The sequence below is a fragment of the Nycticebus coucang genome, chromosome 2, assembly GCF_027406575.1.
Source record: "Nycticebus coucang isolate mNycCou1 chromosome 2, mNycCou1.pri, whole genome shotgun sequence".
Taxonomy (NCBI): domain Eukaryota; kingdom Metazoa; phylum Chordata; class Mammalia; order Primates; family Lorisidae; genus Nycticebus; species Nycticebus coucang.
Window position 1 is genome coordinate 3,439,353 of NC_069781.1, and position 12,015 is coordinate 3,451,367.

At 61.3% G+C, this 12,015-nt stretch overlaps 1 protein-coding gene across 2 annotated transcripts in view; it reads left to right on the forward strand.

The window, feature by feature from the left end:
* Positions 1 to 12,015, forward strand: part of RXRA (retinoid X receptor alpha) — a 99,828-nt gene that overhangs the window by 75,944 nt on the left and 11,869 nt on the right. For both annotated transcript variants that reach the window (XM_053558692.1, XM_053558698.1), the window contains exons 5-6: positions 5,283 to 5,452; positions 9,491 to 9,620. In XM_053558692.1, coding sequence (XP_053414667.1) covers positions 5,283 to 5,452; positions 9,491 to 9,620 — 300 coding nt within the window. The remainder of the gene's footprint in view (positions 1 to 5,282; positions 5,453 to 9,490; positions 9,621 to 12,015) is intronic.

Genomic DNA, 12,015 nt, shown 5'->3' on the forward strand with positions numbered 1-12,015 from the left:
AAGAGAAATGGGGTACAGAGAAGAGAGGCCTTGGGGTGGTCTCCGGGCCAGTGCAAGGCTGGGCCTGAGCCACACCACAGTTTGTCCAGCCCGGCCCTTGCTTTACCCTCACCTCTGCTTCGCTGAGAGATGAACTGGTGCCGTGGGCCCATCCACTTGGCAGCATGTGGCCCTTGGGACCTGATTTATGGGACAGGAGATAACTACCTGATCCCTTTAAGGTACCCACTTCCCCTTTGTCTGTAGCTGAATTTATGGGTCCTGAACGTGCAGTGAAAGCCTCCCTCAGTGCCTGCCCTCATGCCCCAGACACAGCAGCCACAAAGCTTGGCCTCACCAACTGAGGAGGGTGACTCTGTGTGGGTGGCCAAGAGGATGAGGCCCCATGTCCTGTTTTTCCGTGGACTTCCTACTCCCCTGGGTGTGTGGACTGTGCAGCAAGGAAGAATGATAAGGGCCTCCTGCAGCCTGGGTGCCTGCCCTATAAGGACTCCCACCCACAGGATGAATGGCCAGAGGGCTTGGCAGGCACGTCCCTGCCCCTCCTGCACCTGAGTGCTTGGCAGTGGCCCCAGGCCCAGACTGGTCCTGAAGCACAGAGCTCTTCCTCTCTCCTGTCCCAGGGCATATCAGCCTGAGGAGGGCTCTCTGGTAGTGGTGGGCAGGGCTGCTGGCCATGCCATGGGGCCAGGTTGCCAACCCAGGGTGTTCTTGGCCCAGAGCATGCAGGATGGGGCTGTTCTAAGTGTTAGGCCCCTGGCAGGCAGCCCTCCCGACTGGGCTGGACTTGTGATCACATCCTGGAAACAGAGGCTCCAGCTGCGGTGTCTGTAGGGCTGGCTGACCACTGGGATGGCCCAGGCTTCCCCTGTGGGGTGGCTCTGCCCCTGGCAGGGGCCTGCGTTGGCTTCAGGGCAGATGGGTCCCCCTACACACCGACTGATGAGGGATGCCTGCAGGCTGATAGCATCTCCTATTGGGCAACAGCAGGGGCCTGCATACACAAGCAGCCACCAGGGAGGGACTCGCTCTGCAGCATTCCCAAGGTGGGGGGTGGGCAGAGGCTGGTGGGAAATGCCACAGTGGGGCCCTGGCTCTCTGCCAGGCCGAGCCTGGGCCTGTTTGCTGATGTGGGCGGTGGCAGGGCCCAGGGGCCTGTAGGCACACCACATCTGATGGGGGAGACAAACTTCACCCTTGGGGGTTCCCGGTGTTCTGGGAGAGATCTTGCTGCCGCCTGGGGGCATTGGCCCAGACTAGCGAGGCCACCCACTGCCCCCAACCTCTGCCTCCTTCCTCCTCCCCCAGGAAGGCTGTGCCCCATTTCCTTCCTGACTGCCTTTGCTGCCTGTGCCCCATCCCCTGGTTCTGAAGGCCTGGCGTGCAGAAAGAGCAGTGTGTGGCGTGCACATGTGTGTGCATGTATGCGTGTGTATGTGTGCGCATGTGCATAATGTTCACAGACTTGGGTGACCCCACAAGTCTCTGCTGGAAGGAAAGAGCCTTCTGGCTTCAAGTGCCAGAACCTGCCTGCTGTTTTCAGGCCTGTGACCCTGGGCAAGTGACTCACCTTGCCTTTCCGAGCCCTCGGGTCCCCCCTCCCTGCTGAAGGGCCTGGGCCACACTCTTCATGGGCTTGTTAGAGGAATGTGGCAGAGGATAGCGCTGTGTGTGTCTGGGGCAGGCAGGAAGAGTGGTGTCCACAGCATGCCCGTGTGTGCATGCCTGCGCAGGCGTGTGTGCCCATGTGCATGTACCTGGGCGTGTGTGCCCGTGTGCGTGTACCCGTGTGTGCATGCCTGCATGGGCGTGTGTGTACCCGTGTGCATGTACCTGGGTGTGTGTGCCCATGTGCGTGTACCCGTGTGTGCGTGTGTGCATGGTTCCCATGTTACGGCGCCTTGCCATAGGTTGAATCCCTTGAGGAAAGGAAGCTGCCGTCTCTGATTGGAGAGACTCTCACTGGCTGTGTGGCTCCCTTGCTTGGGCTCCCTCACCCCAGCCTTAGAAAGGGTTCATTGGGCTGGAGCATTTTGTCGAAATTCAGTCCCTTCCGTGTCAGGAGCCGGCGGGCTGCAGCAGGAGACTCCCCTTCAGGCTGCAGCCTGAGTCCTGTGCCAGGGTATCCCCCTGACATGGGCCCCGTTGTTCTGGGGCAGGGGCCGGCACCCTGTGCCTCCCTTGCCTTGCCTTGCCTGCCGCCTACCCTCCGGTGCGTCCTTCTGGGTACCTCCTCGGCCTCCGCCCTGCAGACCACACTGGGGGCTGGAGGATAATGAGGCCCTGTATTTACAGACGCCTCCCGCCCGAGGCTTCCGGCGCCAGTGGAACATAAGTCAAACATGACTCCGTCTGAGAGGTGATGGGGCTGCAGAATGTGGATCCCGGCTCCCTCCTCCCCTGCGCCGTCTATAAATAAAACGATAATGTTTATAATGATGTTGCTCAGAGCTGCTGGGGCCCTTCACAGCTTCAAAGTGCTTCACAAAACATTCGCTAATTAATTCTCGGCGCCCTGGTGCAGGAGGCAGGTGCTAAGGAGCTCCCACGGCCCAGCTGCAGGCACCCCAATAACTGGCAGGAGCCCTCCCTCGGGCCACTCTCGTCCGGGACTCCCTGTGCCCTGGGACTGTTTTTGAGAGGGAGAAAATCCCTGGCACTAGGTCAGGGGATGAGGAGCAGGGGAGCGTGGCTAGAGGCTCCCGTGACAGTCTGAGCATCTCGTGGTTGCCCATCTGCAAGTGTTTCCTTGTGTGTCTGTCCTGTGGGCAAGTGCTGTCATTCTTGTTTGACAGATGAAGATGGGACACAGAGAGGATAAGGGGCTTCCCCAGGGCTGCATAGCGGGTAGGGATGGAACAGGCTTTGGGACATGGGGCTGTGTGGTTACTGAGCCTGTAGCTTTAAACTGTTCATCTGTCCTGAGAGCCCAGCCACGCCCCTTTGGCTTTCTGAGCCTCAGTTTCCCACCTGGTGAGATGAAGCAGTTGAGCTGGGTTATACCTTTCAGCTGTGTCCTGGCACTGGGGCTATATAATCCTGCCTAGAGATCCTTATCCCCAGGGTCTCTAGGACATGAGGCCAGCGGGGGATCTGGTCTTGTTCAGCCCAGGTGCTGGCTGAGATGAATCCGTGTAGATGCCTCCTGTGTGATGGGGCTGCTCAGCGTCAGTGGGGTCAGCTGTCCTGGCCCACGACTGTGTACAGATGAGCACCGCCCTGTGGAGGGTTTGTGGGTACCCAGCGGTGGGGGCTGGAGCCAGGACCCTTCTGCTGCCCTTGCTGCCCCTCACCATCTTCCCACCAACCCCTGGCTCCCTGCCCAGCCCCTGTCCAACTTTCCAGAAGATCAGGCCTATGGAAACACCTGGCTCCTTGGCCCAGCAGCTGTGTCCTAGAGGCATGGATGGGGCTTTAGTTCCTGAGTCTCGCTATAGCCAGTGGGACCTGGCAGGATGCCGTCGGCCCAAGGTGCTTGAGGGGCACCTGTGCAGGGCCATGCAGAACTGTGGGTGGTGTTGAGGAAACCAGGCTAGAGACTTGAGGGCAGCAGGGTGGAGTGAGGGAAGGGGGTGCTCAGCAGGAGCGTTGGCTTTAGGGGAGGTGGCTGCTGATCTCATGGCAGGGCAGGGAGGGTACCAGAGGCATAGATGCCCCTTCCACCCCGTCCTTCTTTGCATCTGCCACGCCCATCTGGGAGCCAGAGGCCGAGAGGGAGGGTTTGGGAGGCAGCCCCAGTCCAGGCCTTGGAGCCAGGACCATGGAGGCATTGGTCTCTTGGTCATTGGCACCTGGGCAGCCCTGAGATTGCTGTGTCTCCTGGAGGGGCTGGGATGAGCACCATGTGGGCAGCACTCTTGGGCCTCAGACCAGGATGAGGAGGAAATCGACCTGTGTTGGTGTCCCAGGACTGATGAGCTGTGGAGAAGAGGTTGTAGGGAGTGAGCAGAGAAGTGGGGGGATGGTATAGGAATTGCTGGAGACCCCCAGTTCCATCACATTCCTGACTCTGCCGTTTACTTGCTTGGACAAGTCACTTTGTCCGCCTGAGTCTCACTTTCCTCATCTGTCAAGTGAGGGTCATGGAAGTGCTTACCCTATGGGGCAGCAGAAGGAGGTGATGGGGTGGGAACCAGAGCTCCAGCTCAGGGCTGTTGCTCAAGGGCAGGACTACCTGGAAAGGAGACATGTCTTGGGGAACTGCCCATGAGCAAGTAGCCACTTCTTGTTCAAGGACCATCTAGATCTTGGCCTGTCCCCTGACCTTGGCCAGTGATGGGCACCCAGATAGGCTGGCAGAGGGAGTGGGCAGATCTGGAGGTGCCCAGATCACCTCCAGATCTGCCCCTGGATGGGTGCCACCATCACCAGCGGACGGTCAGGGAATAAATGCAGGTGGGCTAGGGTTGGGAGAGGGAGGCAGTGGTGTCTGGCTGTCCTGGAGGCTGCTTCCGGGGAGGGAGTGCGGCCTCATTCCATAGTCCCTTTCGATAAGCCACCATCTCCAGAGCTGGCCAGGGCCAGGCAGCTCTGGGGTCACCCAACTGGAGCCCCAGCCTGGGGAGCAAGCGTGGCCCAGGGTGCAGGTCTCCGTGCCCCTACCCCAGGCGTAGGCTGCATCCCAGGGCAGGTTGACAGGGCTCTCGTGGTGCTACTGCGTGAGGTGCCCCCAGTGGAGCAGGATGGTCAGTCCCCAGGCCTCAGGGCTCCAGGGAGTTGGGGAAGCAATTCCCACTTGGTCCAAGCGTGGCTGGGGTGGGGTTCTCATCCTCTCTCTTTGACGGAGCCCAGTGTCACAGGGGATGTGGGGGTCCAGGGGCATTTCATGCTTGCCCAGGTATGACTCTGAACCTCTAAAGACCCCTAAGTGTGCCCCCTGCACTGGCCCTTCATCCTCCCCAGGCGCCTGCTCTGCTCTGGCGCTGGGCGTCCAACGTGCCGCGCCTTCTGCCTGAACCTTTATTTTCTTACTACCTCTTCCTCTGGTCTCATCACTGCTTCCAGGAAGCTTCCTGGCTCTTCCTGAGTTCCTAGCCCACTGAATCCTTCTCACGTCATGATCCCTGGTAACCATCGGTGCTGTGAGAGCTGGCTCTGTCACCTTGGCGCCTTCTCAGAGCACACGGCCACAGAGAGGCCAGGCGTGGGTCAGAGGTGGGGTCCAGGGTCTCCCTCATGTAGCCCTGATGGGGACACAGGTGTCCTGGGTGGCGTCCTGGGTGCCAGCCCTTCCCTGGGACGCTGGCCAGGTGGCAGGGGCTGACCGGGCCCCCGTGTGGCAGCCGTGCAGGAGGAGCGGCAGCGTGGCAAGGAGCGGAGTGAGAACGAGGTGGAGTCCACGAGCAGTGCCAGCGAGGACATGCCAGTGGAGAAGATCCTCGAGGCCGAGCTGGCCGTCGAGCCCAAGACCGGGGCCTGCGTGGAGGCAAGCCCGGGGCTGCACCCCAGCTCGGTGAGTTGGCCCCGCCTCGTCCCCCACCCCCACCCCCACCGAGCAGCCAGCGAGCTAGAGTCTCCCCGGCTGGCCGGGCTTGCAGCCTCTGGACCACGCGGCCTGGCCTCCTCTGCACAGCTCATGTCCAGGTCCTCAGTAGGGTCGGGAACCACAGCTGGGTTCTAGCCCTGCAGCCGTGTCCTACATGCCTTGACCGTCTCTGCTGGGGTCTTGGCCCCCGTGTGTGCTATGGTGTTCAGCTTCTCTGGGTGCAGAGGGTCCCTGCTCTGAGCTGGCCGATTCCCCTCTGGAGAAGGTGTGTGGAGGGGGCAGGCTCAAGCGTTAGGCCCTGTGGACAGCTGTGTTCCCAGGCCAGCTGTGCTGCAACTGTGTGGCCCTGGGCAGGGCTTTCCTTGAGCTGACCAGCCCTGTGAGTTGGCATGCGGAGGCTCATGACCAGCAACTGGCCTGGTTCCTGCTAAAGCAGGAAGCAGCTCTGTGCCGTGGGCCCCGCACCTCACCCCCGCCCCGGCACGCCTCCCCACCGCCTTCCCCCCGCCGGTGGTCACAGCACACAGACTACCTGTTCCCTTCTGCCTCTGCAGCCTAGAGGTCAAGGTCAGATGTGCTGAAGTCCCCACCCTAGGCTGACCTCTCAGGCTGGCTCTGGTTGGCTTTAGAGGTCTTGATTCAGACTTCCTGGCCTCCACCCTCTCTCCTTGTGGACCCTCACCTGTAGCCATTGTTACTCTGTAGCTCCTTTTTCTTTGTGGTTTTGCTGGGCAGGGCATGGGGGGGCTGGCTCAGTCCCCTCCCCAGGTGCAGCCCAGGCGCCTCCCTTGCCTGGGGGCCATGGGACCCTTGAGTGCTAGCAGTGGATGTTGGGGTGGGGGCCGTGTGGGCTTTCAGGGCAGGACTGGAGCTGGGCAATTAGGACCAGTCCTCAACCAGAGGGACTTTCCTGGAAGGAGAGGTGCCCCCCATTGGGGCCTACAGGTGTCTTTTTGCCTGGTGGGTCACCTCATGTGCCCTGCCCTCACTAGGGCAGTGGCTGCAGCTGTGCTCCTGGTTGGCAGGGATTTCCGACCAAGTCAAAGCATAGACTTGGCCCCGACCCCAGTGCTGTGCGTTGGGGGCCCCTGGCTCTCAGGGGTCCCACGCCTGCCCCAGATTTGTGATGAGCGTGGTGTCTACACTGTATCTGTGTCTCCCTGTGGGTTCAGGGCTGGGACCAGGAAGATCTCATCCTAGGCAGACCTGGAGGTCTCCCACCTCTATCCCCTGCTGGCCCAGGTACGCTGGCCTCCCCAGTGGGCTCACCCTGCTGACCACTGCCTCTGGCCCCGGTAGGGTTTGTGCCCATCTCATTGCCTAGAGCATGGCCCTTTGGCCCCTCCTCAGGCTTTGGACTCAGCCGAGGCGTCACCTCCTGGGGGGAGGCCCTGCATCCTGAGTGTTCGCTGTGTCCCTGTCAGGGGCCGCCTTGATGTGGGTGTAGAGCATCTACTGTCCCTCTGTGGCCGCTGGCTCGCTGTGTTTGCATGGTGAGGTATGTGGTAGATTCATTCCCACCCTCGAGACTGGGTGGGGTCTGAGACTTCCCAACTTCAGCCTTGTCCTGACAGCCCCCACGCCCTGACCCCTGGCACCTCTGCACAGTCTGAGAGCAGCGTCCCCTGCTGTCTACTCCTGAGGCCCCTCAGCCACCCTGCTTCCTGCCCTCCCTGTGATAGGACACCTAGTGCCCCAGACCTTACCTCTGCACAGTCCTCCTCTCTGGCAGGGAGCTAGGCTGCCCAGCAGAAGGAAAGACACCTGGCTCCCAAAGGCAACCACTTTTCTCAGGGAAAGCTCCTTGGGTCATGGGATGGCCACTCCCCAGTAGCGACTGGGGCAGACCCAGCCAGCTCTGACCCATGACTATGGTGTGTGGTCTGCGCCTCACCCAACCCCACTCACCAGTGGAGGGGGGGAGGATGGCTGTGAGGTGTCGTGATGGAGCAAAACTCCACGGCAAACACTGGCAGGGCAGCAAAGGGTCGCCGTGTTTTATTTTTGCAAGTAAGGATGTTATTCTCGGGAAGAAACCCTGCCATCTGCTCTCTCCATTGCTGCATAAAAATTCAGGTGGTCAGAACCACGGAAAGAGTGGGGCTTATTCGGCATAAAGAGCCCTTCTTCCAGAGAAGGGTGTTTCCCTCCCACCTGTCCTGGCCTCACGGTGGACACTCATGTGGGCAGCCTGAGTTCCAGAGAGGGGCAGCTTGCCTGGCATTGAGTCTCCTGTACTGGGTAGGCCTTGGGCCTCTATTTGGGCTGGTTCTGTGGACGCTGCTTCCCACACGAGGTGGGAAAGATCATGTGTGTGCTGAAGGAGGTTCAGAAGGGAAGCCCTTGCCCGAGGCCACACAGCAGAAGTAAAGCTGGGTAGAGCTGGAACCCCACCTAAGGGCCCTCTCCTGGTTCAGTCCTGGTGGGGCAGGTGCCCCCTAGTCCTGGCCATCTGGCTCCCCAGCCCCCGTGTCTATTCCTGGACTGTCTGTGCCTACTCTAGGTGGACAGTACATGGTGACCCGTGTCCACTCCTGCAGGAACTCAGCCTGCCCAGAGGGGCTTGAGCTGTCCGTTCTACCATAGTCACAGTACATCACCTAGGCTTGCTCTGGGATCTGTGCAGGGTTTCAAGGGTGTGGCTGGCTAGTGGCCAGAGAGACAGCAATTCCTTGGGGACTCATGAGGATGTGCCTATGTCCCCAGTGGGGACGGGTGCTGGGGCTGGTTTTCCCCATGGGCCTGTATCCTGGATGATGGCCCCAGGCCTTCTGTCCACTGGCCTGGCTTCTCCCCTCTGGGAATTGCCCATCAGCCAGTGGACAGGTGAGAGGGGTGGGTGCTTTCTAGCCTTTGCGTGACAGGAGGGGAGACCGAGGCCGAGCACAGAGCCTGGTGCCCAGTGAGAGCTGGGGCTCTGGCTCTGCTCTGGGAAGGTTTGCTGAGGCATGAGTGAGTGAAGACCTGTATAGATGGTGGGTTAACCCCTGGTGGCCAAGGCAACCTGCCCCTCTGAGCAGCTCTTGCAACTTGAGTACCCGGGGCTCCTTTGGCCTCTGCAGGCCCTGGCAGGTGGGTGCCAGGTTGTCGTGGCCTCCCCACTGAAGCCCTCACAGGCCTCTGCACGTTGCCATGAGCAGGAGCTGCCCGAAGGCAGGTCCCTCCTCCCCTGTGAATGACCCAGTTGGTGCTTTCTGGAATGAGGGATTCCTGGGTCCCACTGTCCCTTCCCCTCTGCCCTAGACCAAGTGACTCTAGCTCTGCTGGCCGTGAGCTGGGCAAGGAGTGCCTCCCTGCCCCACTGCTGAGGTCCGCCTGGGTCTTTGAGGGTGGGCACCACTCACTCATCTCTGTGCCTGCACTGGCCATCTGGCCAAACTATGTTCCTTCCTGAGAGCCCATGTCTGCTAGAATGTAAGGGGCCAGCCCTATCTTTAGAAGGGCCACCATGACCGTCAGAGCTTCTCCCACATTCCCATGTGGGGACTCTAAGCGCTGTCTGGCGGTGGGTTTCCCACGGCTTCTGCAACGAGCTTCCACACGCCCAGTGGCTTGAATCAACACAGATGTCATTATCTCATTGTTCTGGAGGTCAGAAACCCCAGCCCTAACCATGGTGTCCCAGGGCTGGGCTCCCTGTGGTGGTGCTCCCCGGCTCCTGGCCCCCTCTGCATCCAAAGCAGCAGCCTCTCTGTCCTCTCAGCCTCTGCTTTGGTCACCTCCATGGACTCTGACCCTCCTGCCTCCCTCTTAGAGGGACCTTGTGATTACACTGGGCTGCCTGATGATGAACAATGATCTCCCTTCTCCAGGTCCACGCCTTAATCACATCTACAGAGTCCCTCGTGCTATGCAGGGTCACATGTTCCTGCGTTTCAGGGATCAGGACGTGGGCGTCTTTGGGGCCACTGTTTGGCCCCCTGCGGGGCGGGGCCTACGTGGGGCTGTGCTCTTTGAGTGCCTTGGCACAGGGACTGACGGGCTGCCCCTCTCCTCCCACTACAGCCCAACGACCCTGTCACCAACATTTGCCAGGCAGCCGACAAGCAGCTCTTCACCCTTGTTGAGTGGGCCAAGCGCATCCCGCACTTCTCTGAGCTGCCCTTGGACGACCAGGTCATCCTTCTACGGGCAGGTGAGTGCAGGGCCGGCTGGGGCACATGGGAGCGGCCCGGGGCCTCAGTGTCCCTCCCTCCCTTGCGAGGTGGGTGCAGGGTAGTGTCTCTGAGGTACAGGGCCGTGAAGGGACCTGGGGGGGCTACACACCCTCTGTGGCCTTCTTCCCCCAACGTTTCTAGACAGGGATCTTGATGCACATAGCTGATGACAAAAAATACTTGTTCTGTGCTCAGCACATGCCCCAGGACAAGACACCAGTGGCTGGACGGTAGACAGGAGCGTGGGCTTTGGGTTTAGAGCCAGGCCTGCTGTGGGCCTGGATGAGCAGGCTGCCCCGGTTCTCTCCTCATCTATAAGGGGTGTCAGAGATGTGTGGACTGGAGCGTGGCTTCTACTGAGTCACCAGCAGGTGGCTGTGAGCCCTGGATCCTTAGTGCAAGTCCTGCCAGCAAGCTGGGGGACATGGACACGGGCAGGCACAGGGGACGTGACACTGGCAGGTGCAGTGGGGACGCGGGCAGGCTCAGGGGACCGGGGCACACGCAGGGACGTGACGCTGGCAGGTGCAGTGGGGACGCGGCAGGCTCAGGGGACCGGGGCACACGCAGGGACGTGACGCTGGCAGGTGCAGTGGGGACGCGGCAGGCTCAGGGGACCGGGGCACACGCAGGGACGTGACGCTGGCAGGTGCAGTGGGGACACGGCAGGTGCAGGGGACCGGGGCACACGCAGGGACGTGACGCTGGCAGGTGCAGTGGGGATGCGGGCAGGCTCAGGGGACCGGGGCACACGCAGGGACGTGACGCTGGCAGGTGCCGTGGGGACACGGCAGGCGCAGGGGACCGGGGCACACGCAGGGACGTGACGCTGGCAGGTGCGGTGGGGACACGGCAGGCTCAGGGGACCGGGGCACACGCAGGGACGTGACGCTGGCAGGTGCAGTGGGGACGCGGGCAGGCTCAGGGGTCCGGGGCACACGCAGGGACGTGACGCTGGCAGGTGCAGTGGGGACGCGGCAGGCTCAGGGGACCGGGGCACATGCAGGGACGTGACGCTGGCAGGTGCAGTGGGGACGCGGGCAGGCGCAGGGGACCGGGGCACACGCAGGGACGTGACGCTGGCAGGTGCAGTGGGGACACGGCAGGCTCAGGGGACCGGGGCACACGCATGGACGTGATGCTGGCAGGTGCAGTGGGGACGCGGGCAGGCTCAGGGGACCAGGGCACACGCAGGGACGTGACGCTGGCAGGTGCAGTGGGGACGCGGGCAGGCAAAGCACCTGAGGCCGCCACTCCTTGCCCCCCATGGCCACAGTGCCAGTATCCTGACCGTCTCAGTTTCCAGCTGCTGAGCTGTGACCTCCTCCACCTCAGCCTGGCCTGAGATCCTTGGCCGATATCAGGCAGACTCTGAGTGAAAAATGAGGAGCAGACAGCCAAGCTGAGGTAGACTCCCTTTTTGAAGCCTGGACTATTCTGGACGCTGCTTGGGCCCATGCTGTATGGGGGTCTTGCATTTCCCACCTTCCTGGACCCCTGTCATTATCTTGGGCCACCTGTATGGGCCCGAGCAGCCTCCCAGCTCAGAGTCCTTATCTGGGTTGTGTCTGCCTCTGGGCGAGTTCTTGCCCCTGTGGGCTGGGTAGTGGCCCTCGGCTCTTGTGGGGAGCAGGCTGCCAGGATGTGGTGGGTATTCCTCCCACCAAGGGACACGTCTGCCAACTCCGCCTTGGCCTTCAGGGGTCCTGCCTGCTGCTCCCTCAGTTCTGAATCGCTGACTTTGTTGGCCTCAGAGTCCATTTGACTCCAGTGGTCTTTGGCAAGACCCAAAGAGAACAGTGGCCCCTCCCTTACCGGCGCACAGCCCAGCTGATCCCAGGGCCCTTTTCCTTTGGGATCTCAGGAAAAATCCCTGGAAGTTGGTGCTCTGAATTGCGTGGGCAGTTGAGCCCCTGGCGTTTCGTGGGTTGCTTGTGGCCTTTCCCTCTGCAGAGTCCTTACTCCTCAAATGCTCCCAAGCTCTCAGATAATGGGGAAACAGTCCCACAATATCCCAGGGTGGGCGTCCCTCCTGGAGGGCTTTGCTGCTTCCTGCCCCACTCACCTGCCCACTGGAGCTCAGATCTGGGTGGTCCCTGCCCAGATGTGTCCCTGGCATTAGAGGCAACGTGGGGGGGTGGCTGGTCCTGGGTCTGGAGTTGGACTTGCTGGGTGTGAGTCCCAGCCCCACGCCTGTGAGCATCTGACCTTGGCTGAGTCACCATGTGCCTCAGTTTCCTCCTGTGTCCTGCCCACACGGCCCAGCAGCATTGTTTCTTGGGTGCCGTCTTAGGGTTCTACCCCACCAACAGATGGTCTCTCCATGTCCCCAGGATGCCCCGGCTTGGGTGGCTCTGCTGTGGAGGACTGGCA